The following is a 20,900-nucleotide window of genomic DNA, read 5'->3' on the forward strand; positions in this document are numbered from 1 at the left end:
ACCATCTATCTGAGAGTAAGCCACACCACAACATCCTCTTTCCTAACTCTCCATAGCCAATCCATCACACATTCCTCAGATGGATTCACTTTTTTCCATCTCTACTGCCACCATCCTGGTGCAAGATACCATTATCTCTTCCCTGAGTTTTTATGGTATTCTCCTGCATCTGAGTTCCCCTTCAATATCTTCTCTATCCAGCAGCCTGAGGTTGTTCTAAATTCAGTTTTATCATTTTAAAACCTATCCCTTTACTCAAAAACTCTGTAATATCTTGTCACTGCTTTAGGACAGAGATCAAAATCTTGAACCACACTTATAAGTATCAGCATAATTGGCATTGTCTCTCTTTACAACTTCACCACGGACTTCTCTCCCCTCCCTTTTGGCACTCCAGTCATATCCGTCTGTCACTTGATGAGACATGCACCCCAGGGACTCAATACCTGTGATTCCTCTATTTGCAAGATTATCTCTTTCCTTTCTTCATCACTTCCCACCTACTCAGCATTTTTTTCTCCTTCTAATCTTTCAGATTTCAACTCATCCATCACTCTCCCACACTCTCATTCCTGATTGAATTTCTTTTCTTTGTCCTATTGCAGTTCTGAGACGTTTTCCTATAGAACAGGGTTCCTCACCCTTTGCACAATTGACATTCTGGACTAGGTAATTCTTTGTTGTTGGGGAGCTGTCCTATGCATTGTAAATAACATCCGTAAACTTTACCCACTAGATGCAAGTCATAACAATTTAAAATATGTCCAGACATTGTCAAATATCCCATGGGGGGGTGGGGAGGCAAAGATAATCCCATTGATCATCACAACCCTAGAACAATTACTTCTACCTCAGTGTGTGATATATGTCTTTCCTAAGAAAATGAAGCACTCCATATAGCAGGAACTCTGTGTGTGTGTGTGTGTGTGTGTGTGTGTGTGTGTGTGTGTACGCACGCAGTGTTGAATGAAAGAATGGGGAAAAACACACCAAACATCATGGGGTACAATATCACTATTGATAAACAACACCACCAAAACACCAAACATTTTGGGGAATTTGATTTTAATTGATTCTGTTTGATCTCCAAAGTTTATGCTTTCTTTTCATCCAGAAGGAAATTTGAAAACTCCAACCATAATATTATCAAATTTCAAGTCAGCATAATCTTGAGGTAGAGCTCACTAGAGAGCATTAGTCAAGGAATCTATGCTTCTGACCCACCACTGGAAACCCCAGCTCACTAAGCCTCTTGAAGAGGAGACTCAACGTTTCTATTCCTAAATAAGCATCCTAAAATTCATATACATTTTTCATGTAGTTATGTGGCAACTTGATGTTACTATTTGAGGAGAAACTATACCTACAATGTAGCTAATATTTAAGCTTGAAATGGAGATGAAGGACAAAGCCTTTCATAGATTTAACAGGGCTGTTCTCTGCCTTCTGGGAGGTGTTTTCTAGCAGCTCCAAGTGGCTGGTGAAGAAGGTCAACATAAACACATTAGTAATCTATCTATATCTATCTATCTATCTATCTATCTATCTATCTATCTATCTATCTATCTATCTATCTATGCCTAAGTGACCGAAAGACCAGAATGACCAGAACAACCAGTCACTATGACGTTCACTGACCACCAGGGGGCAGACACCCATCACAGGAGCTGCCCCCTGGTGGTCAGTGTGCTCCCACAGCGGGAGCACCACTTAGCTGACCAACCCATCCTGGTGGGCCATCAGCCCCGTGGCAGCCACCCACTCCCTCAGTAGTCCTGTAGGTCCAATCTCCAGAGAATGGGCCAGGCACCGATGAGCCAGCACCACCACTGGCATGATCCTGACAGCACTGCCAGGCTCCTGGAAGTCAGGCACTGCGGCCACTTCCCCTCCCTAGATGCTCTGCAAGGAAAAAAACAATATAATAGCGGCCGCCAGGTGGCTCCCAACAACCAGCACAAATTTCACCTGGCTAGCAAGGGCATCCCACTGCCCATCAGTAGGGTCCATCACTTCGCAGCTACCCTCCACCCCCTGGGGACCCCATCCGTGCAGGAATTTGTGCACCAGGCCTCTAGTAACTGAATAAGTCGAGGGGAGTCAATATACAGATTCTATATGGAAACATCAGAATATCTTCCTAGGGAAGAGAAAATTTTGATGGGCTTTGAACAAAGAGTAGGAATTTTCTAGGTAAAAGAACAAAATCTGCAGTTTGGGGATTAAAAATGGGCATGATGCAACCAGTATGAGGTTTATGGAGTGTTTAAGATGAAGCTGGGAAGATTGGCTGGGGCTTGAAAATGAAGAGCTTTAAATGCTGAAATAAGAAATTTAGGCTCACGTGTAACAAACCATCACAGGATTTAAGAAAAGAAATGACATGGTTACATTGGTATCTCACAGAAATCTCTAGCTGAATGTGGAAGGTAACCTAGAATGTGTGAGACTGGAAATATAGAGACCATTTAGGAATCTGTGATAAAAGTTTCTTGGAGAAATCAAGAAAAATATGATTTAAGACAGTGATTCTAGGAGTGGGAGAAAGGGAATGATTTCCAAAGATAGGAAGTAGAAATTACATGATATCAACTGAGGGATGAGAGAGAGGGAGAAGAGTCTATGACTCAAGTTTCTAATGTGATTTTTTGGTCACACCGTGAAGCCATTATCAGAGAGAGGGATTTTGAAGAAATAGATTTAAATGGACAAAGGTGAGTTTGGTTATAAACATGCCGAGATTGCCACTCATGAACCTCTAGTTGGAGTAGCCACATCTGGTCCTAAAAAGAGAGGTCAGAACTAGAGACAGGTTTGATTTACAACAATGAGGTGGTAATGAAGCTATATGAACAAAAGAGGTGTCCCAGAGAAGGGATCTGAAGAAGAAAGGCAGACGCCTATTATATATCACCAAGAAAACCCTTCTTTCTTAATCTTTATCCAAAACTTGAATCACCTAAAATACTTGTATTTTGAGATTCAGGAATAGAAAGTAATCAATTACCCTCCTGTCCATTTGGACTATATTTATTTATATTGCTGGTATCAGGCGGACTAGTGTTGAAATGCCTTAAGGTAAGTTTTTCTCTATTTACAGCTCTCTGTGAGTCAGGAAGCCAGAAAATCTTTGTAAATTTTGCGAGTCTTTGAGAATAGCCTTCACTATATATGCTTTTAGACCACAGGCATATGATGAGAGTCTTGCTTTCCAAAAGGAGTGATTGAAAAATAGGAGAGTTGGAATATAGTTTAGACCATTTTTGAACTGATTTAGCTTTAATGGATTCATTTTGTTTTAATGTCTATCTTTATTCTCTCGGCAGCACTCAGTGTTCAGGGAAAAAATGACGGAAAAATGTCTATCATTTTTATGTATATTATTTCAGAACTTTTAATACTTTATCTGGCATATGGCCCATTCAGGTTAATGGCTGGACATGTGATGATGATCATTTTAATTACAAAGTTAAAAACATTCTATTTAATTATTACAAAATGGAGGTGCTTAAATCAAGTTCTAGACTATTTTTTATTGAAGTATACTTGACATATATTATATATATATATATATATATATATATAGAGAGAGAGAGAGAGAGAGAGAGAGAGAGAGAGAGAGAGAGCGCTAGGGGCCATCGCAACCAAACAGATGACTGAATGGAGAACTGAACAGGCTGAGTAGGGCGACCAGGCCAGCAAGGGGGTTAGTGAGGGACGAGCAGCAGACTGCATGGGGCAGTCAGACATCCCTCGAGGGGTCCCAGATTGGAGAGGGCACAGGCTGGGCTGAGGGGACCCTTCCCTAATGCATGAATTTCATGCACCGGGCCCCTCTAGTCTATATATATAAAGAGCTAGGGTCCATAATGACCAAACACTGGAAGTCAGGCATGTTCGGTCACCATGGTGACCCAGGACTGACTGCAAGGCTGCAGGCACCTCAGCTAAGCGACCCAGCATTGACTGCTGAGGGGGCTGTGATCAGGCCCAGACAGAGGCCGGAAGAGAAAAGCAGGGTCTGATTGCAGCCCGCATAGCAGTCAGTGCTGGGTTGGCGTGGCAGAAGTCAGTTCTGTAGTCAATGAACATAGGGTCAATTAACATTAAGTGAACATAGGGTCAATTAATATCTCTTTGAGAGGAACTGAGAATATAAAGTACAGTGTAGAGCAATTATATTATTTCATATAAACTCTTTTCAACTAAGGTATTTTCCTTTATTTAAAATGTATCTTTATTGATGAAAGTATTACAGATGTCCCTTTGTTTTAGGTTTTCTTTTTCCCCATTCATCTCCTCCACTCTGTACCCACCCCTTCCAGGCCTTCACCAGATTATTGTCTGTGTCCATGGGCTATTCCTATCTAATACATACAAATCTAGAAAGATTTAGAGAAAATAAAATAAAAGATATGCCAGGTAAATATTGAACAGAAGAGCTGAAGTTGCTGCATGAATACTGGATACAGGCTTGAAGCCAAAACACAACTCATGAGGTAAAGTTAGTCATTGTAACATAACAAAAGGTTCCTTTCACTAAAGAGATAAGATGGTTCCCAATACTTATACACATATTAGAACAGTGTGGGAGTTCACAATGAGCCTCACCAAAATGTGTCTCAGTGGTATGCAGACTTTTGAGCTAAGGGCAATTTTAGCTTCAGGCTCAAGTGAAAATTCTGCCCCTCCCTTTAACTACCTAAAAAAAATTGAATTAGAGGCCTTGCCCATAATAACACATTTCCTGTATAATAAAAGGCTAATATGCAAATCGACTGAACAACAGAATGACTGGTGGTTATGACATGCACTGTCCAACAGGGGGCAGATGCTTAATGCAGGAGCTGTGTCCTGGTGGTCAGTGTGCTCCTACAGGGGGAGTGCCGCTCAGCCAGAAACCAGGCTCATGGGTGGCTAGTGCAGCAGCAGTGGTGGGAGCCTCTTCCACCTCCGCAGCAGCGCTAAGGATGTTCTACTGATGGCCATCAGCTGGACATCCCCTGAGGGCTCCCAGACTGCGAGAGGGTGCAGTCCGGACTGAGGGACCCCCTCTCCGAGTGCACAAATTTCGTGCACCTGACCTCTAGTTGTATATATTTAAGGTATACAATATTTGATACATTTATGCATTATAATACATAGTGGTATATTGCCATTGGAGTGATAATTAGCACCTTTATCACATTATATTAAACTAGAGGTCCGGTGCATGAAAATTCATGCATAGGAGGGGGTCCCTCAGCCTGGCCTGCCCCTCTCACAGTCCAGGAGCCCTCAGGGGAGGTCCTCCTGCTGAATTAGACCTGAGGGGAGCAGGCCTAAGCTGCAGTCTGGCCTCCCTCTGTGGGAGACAACCGGGCCGATCAGGGGAAGGCGCTGCCCATATCACCCCACTGCTGCTGCTGCTGCCACAGGCTGCCTTGGCTGTCTGCCCTCGACCCTCGCAGCCACCAAGGCTTTGTCTGGAAGGACGTTAGGAAGGACGTTCAGCTGTCTGGTCTAATTAGCATATTATGCTTTTATTATTATAGATACCATTTCTTTTTAGTGATTAGTATAATTAAGATCTAGTCTCTTGCCAAACTTGTTGATTATAATACAATATTGTTGTCTATATTCTAGTCTATTTTCTTGTTACATTTGATTACTATAAAAAATGTGTCTGTCAGAAAAACAATTGTAACAACTAGATTCTGATATGAATTGATTTGAATGTTCACCAGCAAATGGATACAATTTTTTTCTCTGTTAGCCATAAGACAAATTAGAAACTATTTGTAGTTGTAGTGACATTTTAAATTGGTACATAAGATAGGGAAGATAATCCAACAAAATCTCCGTCAGTTTTAATAATGGCAAATGGTGTTTTTATTGCTTTACTTTTACTTAGGGTGCCCTTTTGAAAAAAGACCAGAGAGAAGAGTGACTTACCGACGGAAAGGTCATGAAAAATGTTATTTCAAATTTAAACACAATTGAAATATATTAGCAGAAACTTACTCATATCAGAATTGATTTTAAGAACTCCTTACATGGCAAAAGGGTTCATATCCAAGGAGAACCCACAACCAACTGAGCTACTCAGCCAGGGCCTAGAGTTTGACTTTTGAATTCCTATCTCCATCATCTTTGCATCTAAGTAAGTAGCAGTTTTTGCCCCACAGCCCTTTATAATCTACCTTTGTTTTTTGCTTGTCAAATACAATACTGCTTCCTCTACTTGCAAATAGGGAGCATCTCACACACCTCATTAATTCACTTATTACTGAAATGCTCATCATATTTTAGAGTGGAAACTTTTTTTGTGTTAAAATGTGGAATATAAAATAAGACATATAAACAGGTCCTAGAATGTTTAGACTATCAAAATAGTAATGCCTCTTTGTTTTACACATTGTCTGGTCATTCCATACACCTTCAAGCATGCTAGAGAGGACAAATAATGTGTTAAAGACAAGCTTAACAGTCCTGAGCAAATCTGTTCCTGTTCTCACTTTTTTCTTCCTGTTTAAGAAGATAAAGGAGATGCTGATATTATTTAGCTAACGTTTAATGGTATTCTAGTGCCTGTGAGTGAGCAGTGGTATTTTAGAGCAGTTACTTTTGCAGATCGCAGTTTTCAATATACCAAATTTAAAAAGAGAAAAATAAATTATGAGATTAGACAATGTTCAAACTATAAAGAAAGATTGCTTAGATCTGCTTCTACTTAGTAATCAGATGAAACCAAACAATGATTTGTGAAATCTCTTAAATGTCTCCAAGTATGGAGTACATTTATGTTAAAAAACATGATAAATGTGAGACTAAATTATGTTTATTTTGAGTGTAACAAAGAGTGATATTTGAAAAAGTATGCAAAGTGTTTTACCTCTCAAATGTTAAATTATAAAATATTTAATATTTTATATATTTATTATTACCACTAGAGGCCCGGTGCACAAAAATTTATGCACTCGGGGCAGGGGGGTTGGGGGGGGCTCAGCCAGGCCTGTGCCCTCTCCCAGTCTGGGACCCCTCAGGAGATAACAACCTGCTGGCTTAGGCATGCTCCCGGGTGGCAGAGGGCAGGCCCAATCCCTAGGTGCAGCCCCTGGTCAGGCTCAGAGCAGGGCCGACTGGGGAGTTGGGGCACCTTCCCCTCATACACAGAGCAGGGCGATCGGGAGGTTGTGATTCCACCCTCAGTCACGCTCAGGGTAGGGCCGATTGGGGGGCTGGGGCACCATCCCCTGTCACACTCAAGGCAGGGTCGATGGGGAGGTTGCGGCGCCACCCCCTGTCACGCACAGAGCAGGGCCCATCAGGGGGTTGGGGTGCCACCACTCTCACACTCAGGGCAGGGCCGATGGGGAGGTTATGGCTCTACCCCGTCACACACAAAGCAAGGCCCGTGGGGGGGGGGGGGGTTGGGACACCGCACCCTGTCACACACAGAGCAGGGCCGATCACGGTACTGGGGCACCGCACCCTGTCACACACAGAGCCGCAGGGCGATCAGGGGGTTTGGGCGCTGCCCCCTGTCACGCTGATCCCAGTGCCGGGAGGCCTCGCGGCTCCGCTGATCCCGGTGCTGGGAGGCATATTACCCTTTTACTATATAAAATAGAGGCCTGGTGCATGGGTGGGTGCCGGCTGGTTTGCCCTGAAGGGTGTCCTGGATCAGGGTGGGGGTCCCCACTGGGGTGCCTGGCCAGCCTGGGTGAGGGGATGATGGTTGTTTGCAGCTGGTCACACCCCCTTCAGGGTGGGGGTCCCCACTGGGGTGCCTGGCCAGTCTGGGTGAGGGGCTGAGGGCTGTTTTCAGGCTGGGGGTGACTGAAGCTCCCAACCGCTCCTTTTTTTCTTTTTTCTTTTTTTATTCTGGGCCAGCTTTAGCTTTGAGGCTTGGCTCCAGCTCTTAGGCCTCCACTGCTAAAAGTAGGTTTCTGGCCTTTGCTTACAATGTTGCAATCCTGCTGGCTGAAGCCCCGCAGGTTTCTGGGGTTTTGTTTAGCTTCTATGTTTGTTACATAGTTGCTTGCAGCTCAGAGGCCTGCAGCGGCAGGCGGGGAACGTTGGAGTCCTCCGTCACTGAAGCAAGCAAGCCTCATGTTAGTTTCAAGCTGCCTGGCTGCCGGCCGCCATCTTGGCTGACAGTTAATTTGCATATCGCCCTGATTAGCCAATGGGAAGGGTAGCGGTCGTACGCCAATTACCATGTTTCTCTTTTATTAGATAGGATTCCATTAGACTTTCTTCATGAGGAGGAATTTATAATTTCAGTGATCTTTTTATTTGAAAAATATATCAACTAAATCAATACCTTTTTATCAATAATAGATGTCTAAGCAAATGACAGATTCTTTTTTCAGTAATTTCATGCCACTTTATTAAGGATGTTCAGTAATTCTTCCCAATGCAAGATCCTTTTTGTAATATCTCAGTATGTACCATTCACTTCTATATGCTTTTTTGACAGTTAGAGAATTTATCTCCATTAAGTGAAGTAAGAGTTATTCTATTTAGTAATACAGTGGGGCCTTGACTTACGAGTTTAGTTCGTTCCGAGACCGAGCTCCTTAAGGAGCTCGTTAACTCAAATTACTCTATCAACTCAATGCATAAAATCGGCCGAGAGACAGCTGGTATCTCAAAAAACTCGTTAGTCAGGACACTCGTAAGTCAAGGCCCCACTGTATTGAAAGGAAAGGGGAATTGAAAGTTTCAAATAGATTACAGAGAAGTAACAGCTATTTTTGCAAAGAAGCCATGAGGGAAATGAGGACAAATAAGGACATGATGATCCACATTTTAGGGATGCATTTTAGTCACATCTTAGCAGAGGAAAGGGGCAAAGAAATGAGGAGAAATCTGTTGGAAGCGCTTTGGTATTAAATTGTTTTGGACATAAGCGCGAAAGATGAGTCTGGGTAAGAAAGATTGTCCAGCCTGGCTGGTGTGGCTCAGTGGTTGAGCATTGACCTATGAACCAGGAAGCGACAGTTCAATCCCCATTCAGGACATAGGACCAGTATGTACCTCAGTTTTCTGCAGCTTTGCCTCTGCAGTGAGAGTCAGCAACATTAAGCCATAAAACCAGGCACTGAACTTGGGAAAGAGGAGACACTGGAGGGAACACCTCTTTGTGTACACATTATCTGAGACAAAGCAAAGAATTGGCAAGCATCTTATGTAAATACTACAAAAGCAACCATGAGAAGTTTCTGCCAGCAACAAATGATAAACCATATTAACAATGAATACTTGTTACTTCTAATTTCACATGTATAAAACATCATTAATGTTTCACCCTGGCTAGTATGACTTAGCATTTAGAGTATTGGCCAGCACACCAAAGGGTCATGGGTTCGATTCCTGGTCAAGGGTTCGATTCCTGGTCAAGGGCACATACCTGAGTATGTGCAGACTTGATCCCCAGTCCCAGTTGCGGGTGTATGGGAAAGCAACCAATCAATGTGTCTCTCTAACACAGGTGTTTTTCTCTCTCCTCTGTGTCTCTCCACCTCCTCCCTTTCCATTCTATCTGAAAAGCAATGGAAAAAATATCCTCGGGTGAGGATTAACATATGTGTGTGTGTGTGTGTGTGTGTGTGTGTGTATGTATCCTATATAATAAAAGCCTAATATGCAAATTGTTTAACCGGGAGTTCAGCTGCTTGCTATGATGTGCACTAACCACCAGGGGGCTGCGTGGAACATGGGTATCAGTGATGCAGCGCTGGCAGTGGGCGGCAGTGGAGGTGCTGCCAGCCCTGATGGGTCTCAACAAGAGTGGGACCACAGTGGGATGGTGGAGCAGGTGAGCGGGCAGTGCCAAGCCAAGGTATGTGTAAGCAGGGGCCCAATCGCCCTGCTGATTGTCCCGCAGATGGCAACCAGTGGTGGTGGCAGGGGGTGGGGCTGCCACCCAGCTCCCAGGTGCTGTGGGAGCTGGGGCAGGGGGGCCTGGCCCCAACCCCGGGCTGAGATGGGAAACGGGGTGGATGGTGGCAACCAACCTCTTGCGGCATCCAGGCAGGGGGCTGCGACCTCTTGCTGGCTGCCTGGGGGCGGGGGTGATGGGTACAGAGGTGCGGTGAGAATGTGGGGTGGCCACCGAGCTCGCTCTCACTTCCCCTGCTTCCCTCCCCCGGGATGCCAGGGCTTGTGCTCTGGGGAAGCCCCTGTGCTCAGGGGCTGGATGCCCATGAGAAGCCTGCCCAGCACCTGTGTGGCCTCTTTCGGGTGAGCTGGGCCATAGCTGCCAGGACCGCAGGGGCTAGTCGGGGTCCCCCTTTGGTTCATGCAGGAGCCAGCCTTCGAGGTTGGCCAGGAGAGAGCACGCTGCCCGCCCAGCTTTTGTGTGGTGCTGCTGGGCGGCCCAGAGGCCCACACTGTGCCCCAGCCCACAGAGTCTGGCTGCGCTCACCCCATCTCTGCATGGGGACTTGGGCACTGTGACTGAGGCGGAAGGGGGTGCGTGGGGGCCTGGGGACCCAGGTGCTGCCCAGGGCCCAGAGGTCAGCTAGGACCTGCCCTTCCATGCCAGACACTTGTGCTTCCATTGTCAGCCAGGCCTAGGGACCACACCTGTGTACAAATTTCATGCACTGGGCCTCTAGTAATTACATATATGTGTGTGTGTGTGTATAATTATGTATACACTAGAGGCCCGATGCATGAAATTCATGCATGGCTAGGGTCCCTAGGCCTGGCCACTGGTCAGGGCCAATCTGTGGGGTGACCAGTGGGGTGACCAGGGGGCTCCCACTGGCACCCGCTTTGGCTGGCTTGGCACCACCCACTCACCAGCCCCGACACCTGCCACTGGTGCTGGTTGGGGTCCACGGGTGGGGGACAGCTCCTGTATTGAGTGTCTGCCCTCTGGTGGTCAGTGCATGTCATAGCTCCCTGTCATTCAGCTGGTCATTCCACTGTTCGGTCGATTTGCATATTAGGCTTTCATTATATAGGCTACATATATATAATTATAATTTATTTTTCTATTTACTTAGTGTGCTGTACTGTTTTAAAGAATATGAAACTATGTATAAGTCACTTTGGACTTTATTTTTGGATAAACTTATTTTTCTAAAAGGTCTGAAAGTGCTCTGCTACAAAATGACCCTATCAGATGAAAAATGGACTTTCTTGTAATGTCTTAGAAATTAGAAAGAATTCCTAGGTAAGGCAATGTTATAATATCTTTCAATGTTTTACATAACACTTCCAAGAATTTTAAATTGACTGTTTAATTTTTTAGAATATCTGAACCCAACCCCTTACTTGTGGTTGATTTTTAAATACTTTAGCAGTGATACATGTTTTGTTATTATACTATAACTTACTGGAGGCCCAGTGCATGAAACTTGTACACAGGTAGTGTCCCTAGGCCTGGCCAGCAATCAGGGCTGATCAGGGCCTTCCTTCCGGCCGCTGGCTGGGGCCTTCTTTCATTCCAGGCCACCCTCTGGTGGTCAGCAGACATCATAGCGACAATTGAAATTCCAGTCTCCCAAACTCCCAAGGGGACAAATTGCTTATTAGGCTTTTATATATATAGGTAGTTCTGTTCCCTTTAGTTTGGGTAAGGACACAACTGAGGGTCAGGTAGGATGTACAAAGGAAATCAAACTGACTTGGAGTCACTCACCAGCTGAGTGAGCTCAGGCAGCCGATTAACCTCATAACTTCTATCTGCCCATGAAAGACTGATGCTGAACTTCCATTAACTGAGTGCCTGTTCTTTGCCAAGTAGCATCATTTCCACTCTTTACAATGCTGCTGCAAGGTGGGCATGGTTACATCCATTTTATAAATGAAGACTGACGCTCAGAAGGTTAAGCAGTCTGCTCAAGGTCACACAGGTAATAAGCGACCGATGCTGATATTTTGAACCACCTGGATATAAAGCCCCTGTGTTTTATTCCATGAATTTACAATTCTCTGAATTATTTATGTTTAACTTAGGGGATCTCTCTCCTGATCATATTCCTCTGCTTTTTGGACCTGTTTCATTCTTCTGAAAAATGATATTGGGTTTAACTAACCATATTTTGGGAAATTGTTCCTTGACAATTTTTTCTGAATTCAATTGGATTGTCTATATTTCATCACAGATCTTCTTCAGACAAACTAATTGCATGCAGTCTGTCAAACTATAGATGTAGTCTATACTTACTCATTTATTTATATAATTATAAATAAAATTCTTGAAAAATAATATTTTCCTATCTCTCAATGTTAGGATTCTCTTCAGGACCGTCTTTTACATCTTGCTTCCAATTTGTTTATTTGTAATTATTTAACCAGGTGTTTTTCAGCTTTTATTTGTAATTTTTCAGTCCATGAATTTCTCTATAGAAACAGGAGGGTTAAAAGAAAAAGCATAGCTCATGAGTCTGTGCTCCCCTATTGTGGCTAATTCTTTTTGTAAATGATAAAGATTTATAGTCTTGGTTAATCATCCAAACCTTTGCTAGTCCGTTTCTTTCAGAGTCTTACTCTGTTCCTTTCTTATATTCTCACCAGACATTTTGAGGTTTAGCTATTTAAAAATATCTTCATATTGTTCCTTTTGTAATAGAAAGACATTTTAACTGTTACAAGGCTAAAGAAATTGACTATGATCCAAAATAGCTGCACTGTTTTAGCAAGATATACATTAATTTCCCCAGTGGTTAAAAACGTTAAAAAATAAATGAAGAAGTTAGTGAATACAGAATCCAGGAAGTAACAACAAACCATTTTAATTATTTTTAAAAATTCATACTTCAGCATTTTTATTATTTATTACTTCTGGTGACTTAGCTTCCTCTGGGTGCTTAAGTCCCACGTAAATCTTCTTGCGACAATTGTGTTTCATCTTATGCCTCTATACTTTGCATCTAAAGGTTATAGAATTTAGAAATTGGCTTTGACATGATTTGGTAAAATTGGTGTAATAAGATTAACCCTTTTCTTTGGTCCACAGGTTTGCTCTCTATCATAAACCTTCATAAGTCAGTTCTGTAAGTTTAAGAAATGAGGAACATGGAATGGAGGTGTCATTTATTCACCTCTATTGTAAATTCTGGAATTATACTTATTGGGCTTTAGGGAGTCTAAACTAGCAGGTTAGGCTGAAAGATAACTCCCTCAGTTTTCTATTCATCTCTAAGTATCATAAATATGCTGTTTGATAATTTTGTACATGTAGTTGACACTGAGTACAAACTTATTAAATAGAAATTAGTTAGAAAGGGCTTTACTCAGACTTTTTTGCATGTTATGATACCTAATGTAGAATTTTCTAGTTCAGTTCACATATTTTAGATAATTTTTATTTAATTTTATTTATTTAATTACTAAAATGTATATTGCACAGCAGTTTATGATAACATCTAAAAAGAAATTAAAATATGTGCACAATATTTCCAAAGCTATTCACTTCTCTAGAAAAAAAGACATGGTTATCAGCTTGATTTATATCCTCCAGACCCATATCTGATCCTATCTAATAATAGACAAACATGGTAATTGAGCATATCTTCACTATGCTTCCCATTGGCTAATCAGGGCAATATGAAATATGCAAATTAACTGCCAACAAAGATGGCGGTTAACCGAAAACAAAGATGGCAGTTAATTTGCATATGTAGGCACAATGCTGGGAGGCGAAAGGGGAAGGACGGAAGACGCCGCCTGCCACTGACGGTGATCGGACACCCAGGCAGCAGGCAAGAGATGGGAGAACCGGGGCCATTCTACTGGTTGAGGAATTGTCCCAATAGCATAAATTCTTCCATGCCTAGAAATGTAAGCCTAACAATGACACTTTTATTTTATTTTTTTAGAGCATCAGAGCATCGGGCCTTATCCTGTTGGAAACTATCCTTTTTGGGTCTTTGCTTCTATACTTTCCAGTAAGTAACATGTTTGTATTTTAAAGTATCCATTTATTTTATTTTGCTTATATACCTATATCAAGCTATATAATATAGATAGATAAACAAGGGTTTTATATATATTTAAACCCTGTCTTGTACATATTGGATTCCTTTGGATAAGTTACTTAGCATTTGTAAACTTCGGTTTCTTCTTATAAAATGTAGCTAATTATACATTCCTTCCCAAGTTTGTGAGGAGAGTTAAATGCTTAAATTAATTACCATATGGAAGTCATGTTTGGTGTATACACTTGGTTATATACATATACATATTCATTTCTCCTTTGCTTGAATTAGAGCCGTGAGACACACCAGCCAGTTCATGCTGGAAAATAACAAATGGTTACACAGAAAAAGAAACCTAATAAGATAAATGTATGTGTGGTACTCATGGTACAGAGAATCACCACTCGTTCTCTCTATCACACTGGTAACAAGTCTGTAAACAGAAGATAAGTATTGATTTTACTAATTTAATTCAGTCAGTTGGTATTCAGCAGTTATTGTGTATCAAGTGCTGTGCTAATTTCTGGAAATCCAGTGTGAGAAGATAAACTTGATTTCTCCTCTACAGAAGCTTTCAATTTAGAGGAGGATGTAAGTACAGGCAATTATAATAAAATGTGGCAAAAGCTGAGAGTGTAGTAAGGGCAGGATGTTGTGGAGGCACTTAGGAGAGACTTACCAAGGCGAGGGAATAAAATATCATTCTCTTCCTCCAAGCTTACCCCCTACAATCTGTCTATTTTCAAAATATCAGCCAGTTTGAAACCAAAGTTAGACCATGGTGCTCCTTTCATCAAAACCTCCAAAGGTTCCCATTTAACCTACAGTAAAAGCCAAAATCCTTAAGATGGCCGCAAAAGCCGAACGTGACTTGGATGTTCCTCTTCCACTACCTCATTTTTTCAAATTCTCTTCTCTCCCTCGGTGTTTCCAAGCACTCTTAATCTATTCAGGTTTTCTACTTCATGAATTACATTTCACATTTCTACTTAAAATAGAAATTTATTTAAGTATAATCAGTTTTTTCTACAAAATCATATCATTCATATTGCATGTTTTCTAATTTACTAGCATCGAGTTATGCATACTAATAATAGAAGCAATATAATAATGCAAAGCTCTGTTTATCATGCGTGCCTGGCACTGCTCCTATATAAATGGCATGTTGTGCCTCATAACATTTAATCTTCCCCGTAGAACTACTAGACAGGTCTTTAACCAGTCATAGAGTCAGCCAAATAGAAGTGAAAGATCTGAATGACTTCAGTCATTTGAATAATTTTAATCATTTGAATATCTGTTGTTGCTGCTACCATCATCTTTTTCCTGAACCTCTGCTATTTTAAAATACATTTCTACCCAGTAGCTAGAGGGATATTTTAAAATATCAAGTGTAATCTGTCACCTCTTCGAGGGCTTCTCAGTGTTCTTAGAATAAAGATCAAAACTCTCAACATGGTTTATGATATAATAAATGCTGTGGTCCTTGCCCACCTCCCAGTCTCATCCAATACCCAATACCACTTTCCTCCTGGTTTTCTGCACTCAGCACATGACCCAACTTCTTTCATTTGTTAAATGGGACATGATCTCTCTTATGGTAGGCTCTTTAAAGATGTCCACAGTTCTAATCCTTGGAACCTGTGAATGTGGCACTTTACAAGCTAAAAGATACTACGCAGTGGACTACTGAGTGAAGCTATACTGGGTAAACTTAGAACTACACCCTAAATTAGTGGCTTTTTCCCTGTGGAAGTGGCCTCCAAAGAATCTGCTTGGAGAGCCACGGCAGAGGCTGAGGCGGTAGCTGGGGAGGTGAGACCCGCTCTGCCCTGCTCACCTCCACTCGGCGGAGGCTAAGATTCAGGTGTGTGTGTGCCTCTGCCCTGGCACCTGCTGAACCCTGGCACCAAGGACTTAGGGCCGTGGGACTGTGTGGGTGAGAAGGGCCCAAAAGATGGCGCCTGAGAGCATGGATGGGCACCTTGGGCTGGATACCAAAAGGAAGAACCTACTTCCCCCAGTTGGCATGGGATTCCTCCAAGAAGCCTTCCTGGATTGACTGAAAGATGAAGCTAAATTCTAGCAAGTTGACTGCCTCCTCCAAGAAGCCTTTGAGCTGGATGGAAGTGGGGAGGCCCCAGCCTCAGCCTGGGCAGCCCGTTACACTGGAGCTACCGGGGGTAAGACTTGGCTTCATCATTACTCCCTTCCTGCTCCCACCTGTTTCTCCTGTTCAGCTGAACTGCGATTCCTCTGAAATAGAAGTTCTTTCTCCTAACAGAGACCATTTTCATTTAAAAACAATCTGCTTGATTGTGAAAGATTAAGAATGATGGTCCTTATTTATATTACTTATGTAGTGCTTGTAGTTAGGCAATAAAAACACACTGGTGTTATTTTTGAAAAATATATATTTTTTATTTTTAAAGAGAGAAGAAGGGAGAGTGAGAGAGAAAGAGAAACATTTATGTTAGAGAGAAATATTGGTGTTAGAGCAAAACATCCATTGGCTCATTCTACACACCTTACTGGGGATGAAGCCCACAACCCGTGCGTGTGCCCTGACTGGTAACTGACTCGGCAATCTTTCGGTGTATGGGACGATGCCCAACCAACTGAACCACACCCACCAAGGCCTTTGTAGTGTTATTTTGAAGTGTTAGTTAAAGTTCAGTTTATTTTTATTTATGATTTATATTTATTCAAATCAAGTGGTCATATTAATGAGCATGTGCCTAAAATCTGTGCAAGAATTTTAAAGTCTCCTAAATAGAATAAGTACTCTAGAAAAGAAGGACATTTCAAAAAATGTAAATGTTAGGCTCCTAAATGTTCACAGCAATTATTAGAGACCCATGCATTGGCTGGGATCCAGTTTTGAAATACATCTGATATGCCTGTACCTATGATGATATCAGATACAGATAAAAATGGAAATTTAAAAGGAATATAAAGATAGCACTTATGCTTGATAATTGTAATATGCCTAGGAAGGGAAAAACACACACACACACACACACAACAGAAAAGAAGACTTACCAAATAAATTTTGTCCAACAGAAACATTAGGATGCCTCATCATGTTGACTTTATGCTTCATTGGCTTTGTTTTATCTTTCACAACATAAATTTTCTCTGTAACTGCTGGGATATCAATGTGTATCTCTCAAGTTCTCACTATATACCTTGGTTTCAAATAAGTTCATGTGCATGCTTTGAAGACAGAAAGGACCAAATTATGTAATGATGATTTGAATGTAGCATAAGATATAGGGGGAGAAAGGAGGTTAAAATAAACTATTGATTGAGTCTGGGAAGCAAAGTGATTTTATTTTAGATGACAGAATGGGAAACAATGTCTCAGAAATTGACAGGAAAGTCTGGCTACATGGGGTGTGCATATGTGCATGAGTGTACGTGCATAAAGCATTCTTGACAAGAAGAGTAACTTGGTCATTGGACCAGGGCTCATTGGCTTCTTTGGGTTTTGCAGAAATTAAGCTTATAACTTTTGGCTCAAGTTTTTGCTACAAGAAGGATCTCTTTATTACATGATAAAGGTGACTAAGTAAACCTAATATAGCCAAAAGTTCTAATCATTTGCTTGTGTAAATGTGACCCATACATTTCTAATTTGTTAAATATATTACCTACTTTCTCTATTCCTGGTGTGGAATTGCTCATGAAATTTTTACTGGGGGTTGCTGTTTTTGGAAAAAAAAATGTACTTGAATGAAGTAGAATTATTTTTAGGGCCTGGTACCTCCATGGAAGGAGACTGTGGGCATAGTCACTGTTCTACTTTGTTGTTATGCAACCAGCCTTTTCTTCTTTCTAGGCTGCATATTGTTGTTCAGATTTGCAAGAATTAAGTTTATTTTTGCCTTTTCTAAGCAATCTTAGACTACAGACTATTTTATAACAATGCTTATATTAGAAAGTCTAAATTAGAGATTGTCATCATTGTGCAGATGAGGACAAACCAAAACCTGACTAAATTTAGTGTCATTATAATAGGACAGCACAGAGCCAAAGCATTTAAAACATTTTCTTACAGTTCTCAAGAAATTTATGATTTGAAGTCCATATATTTGTGAACAAATGATTAATCTTCATAATCACTTAAGACTTTCATACAATTTGTAAAAGAAAAAACAACTTTAAAATCAACTAAAGTATATTTTCTTGTTAAATTACACAAAATGACATTTTATGGATTAGTAAAGCATATTAAGTAATATAGAGTCTAGAATTTTGTTTTTGACTTGACTGAACCAAAGGTTTCAGCAAATAATGTATATTTCCCCCTCTAACCTTGGTTATCTATTTGGTTGGCTGATGTAGCTATCTGTAAAGGATACCAGTACATGTATAAATACAGTTAAGTACTTACAGTACTTTTTCTAACTCCCGCCTCTCAGTTCCTACAAAGAAAACCTGCAAAATATTAGAGCTGGTAGATACATCAGACACAACTTAGTTCTTATTCAGCCCCTGTTTTGCAAATAGAAAAAGAGAGGTTGAGAGAAGTTACAGCTCATCCAACTTTTCACTAGGTAATAAGAGCACCAAGAATAGAATCTAATCTCTTGATTCCTGGCCTATCACTCTCTTCACTCTAGGACAGAACTTCTGACAGATGGTATGGATGTGAGATTCAGATGTCATTATTCAGGGTAGTGAGAGCGGCCCATGCTCTATACCTTGGTCAGTTATCCTTCCTCATTAAGTTTCCAAGGAAATAAAAGGCACAGAAGATAACACAGGAAACCAATTTAAAATATCTTGAGGTTTGGCTCTAAGACCAAATATAAAATTCCTAGAAGCTTGCCTGGACCATGTTGTTGAACCTTATGAAATATCTGATATTCAAACATTTTACCTATGAAAATGGCAATTTTTCCCTAGCCTTTTGGCTCCACGTTTAGAGTTGTCAGCCTGCACACCTAAGAGTCACAGATTCATTCCCAGTCAAGGGCACATACTTGGGTTGCAGGTCCAATCCCTGGCCAGGTTGGGGGCGCATGCAGGAGGCAAACAATGGATGTGTGTCTCTCACATTGATGTTTCTCTCTTCCCGTCCCCCCTTTCCTCCATTGCACTCTCTAAGAATCAATGGGGAAAATATCCTCAGGTAAGGATTAACAAAACAAAAGGCAATTTTATGTTTCAAACAAATAAATAACCTTGTTAAACCATATCAGATTGTTTTCAGTGGCACAGGGCCTACTGGTCAGTCAGTTAAGAGACCACTTTTTCTAAGATCACCCCAAAACCTAAAGCCAAAACTCAGATTTTTTTTTTTACTCCAGTGTAGCACACATGCATCATTCAGAAACAGAGCAAAAACAAGAGTATATTGCTCCCATGCATAGACATTGAAGGTAAAGAAATAAAGAAAAGAATGTTAAAAGTGGGGAGGAAGAGTGAAACTATGAGAAAATAACTAAAACAGTAAAGTTTTTAATCCATTACTACTATTATTGATTTTGATGCTCAAGTTAAGCCAGTGGGAGTCTTTTAAGCTAGCTACTGCATTCCTTTGATATGATTTATTCTTTGAGTTCTTCTCTACTTCCTAGCACAATAGAGTATACTTTCCATATTCCAGCCCTGGAATCAGCCTTTTCTCCAAAGAGCTATGTTTCTTTTTTAGGATGAAATGATATCAATTCAGTTCTGTGACAGATCACATCCATTGTGACCAACACCGGAGAGAAAGGTCCCAAATTTACAATTAGGTCAATGTTTCTCAGACCTGTTATCTAGGAATCTTTGTAAAGAGAATTCTCTTTAAGTCTAAGATTTCATCCTTAGACTTATCTATTTGATCTCATTTGGTCCATTTGTATTGATTGATAACAGTACCATAGAGAAAATAGTAGTTGTTTCATTCCAAGGTAGCTTAGAAAATATGGGAGTAGAAGGCATTTAATCTCCAAACTGCTGGAGGGTTTCAGGGATTTGGGATAAAATATTGAGATCAAAAGACATCAGAGAACTAGACACACTTCTTTATGGGAATTTGAAGAGTGTGAGGATAAGAAACTTGGTTTTCTTCTATAGGGTAGGATAGAGTAAGAGAAGAAATTGTAAATATCCTGGAAAGCTGTGCAGTTCCATTTACCCACTTGTTCCTGTGCTCCTCTCCCCTGTCAGCCTACCAGAGAGAAGTCTGATGGTGAGAGTGTCTGTGTGTGGTAAGGCATTAAGGCTATCAAGTATGCGTATCTGGTTAAGAGTCTTGGATCACTGATGTGTCAGGTGTAAGGAATTAACTGTTAATCTCCCTTTAGCTAACAGAGGGATTTTATATTTTTATTGAATTTATTGGGGTGACATTAGTTAATAAAATTATGTAGACTTGAGGTGTTTATTGTATAGTGTGTTCACCACCCCAAGTCAACTCTCCTTCTATCACCATTTGTTCCCCGTTTTATCCTCTTCTACCTCCTCTCACACCCCCTTTCTCTCTGGTACTCCCCATACTGATGTCTGTGTCTATGGATATGTTTGTTTTTTGCTTAATCCCTTCACCTTTTTCACTCAGGCCCCCACCCTAACACCCTTCCCCCAGGACAGCTGTTAGTCTATTCTCTGTATCTATTAGTCTGTTTCCATTTTCTTTGTTAGTCTATTTTGTTCATTAGATTCCCAGCATAAGTGGGATCATGTGATAATTGCTTTCTCTGACTGGCCTATTTCACTTAGTATAGTACTTTCCAGGTGCCTCCGTGCTGTCACAAGAGTTAAAATTCGTTCTTTCTTACAGCTGAGTAATATTCCATTTTGTAAATGTATCACAGCTTTTTTATCCACTCATCTACTGATGGGCACTTGGGCAGTTTCCAAATCTTGGCTATTATAAATAATGCTGCAATGAGCATTGGGGTGCATATATTCTTTGGAATTAGTGTTGTAGTTTTCTTCGGATATATTGGCAGAAGTGGAATTTCTGGATCATACAGCAGTGCCTTT

At 41.2% G+C, this 20,900-nt stretch overlaps 1 protein-coding gene across 1 annotated transcript in view; it reads left to right on the forward strand.

Annotated features, from left to right (window-relative positions):
* Window positions 1–20,900, forward strand: part of GPR158 (G protein-coupled receptor 158) — a 376,508-nt gene that overhangs the window by 246,938 nt on the left and 108,670 nt on the right. Inside the window, exon 5 of the mRNA XM_081104136.1 lies at window positions 13,821–13,889. Coding sequence (XP_080960262.1) covers window positions 13,821–13,889 — 69 coding nt within the window. The remainder of the gene's footprint in view (window positions 1–13,820; window positions 13,890–20,900) is intronic.

The sequence above is a fragment of the Myotis nattereri genome, assembly GCF_964212035.1.
Source record: "Myotis nattereri genome assembly, chromosome: 1".
NCBI classification, from domain to species: Eukaryota; Metazoa; Chordata; class Mammalia; order Chiroptera; family Vespertilionidae; genus Myotis; species Myotis nattereri.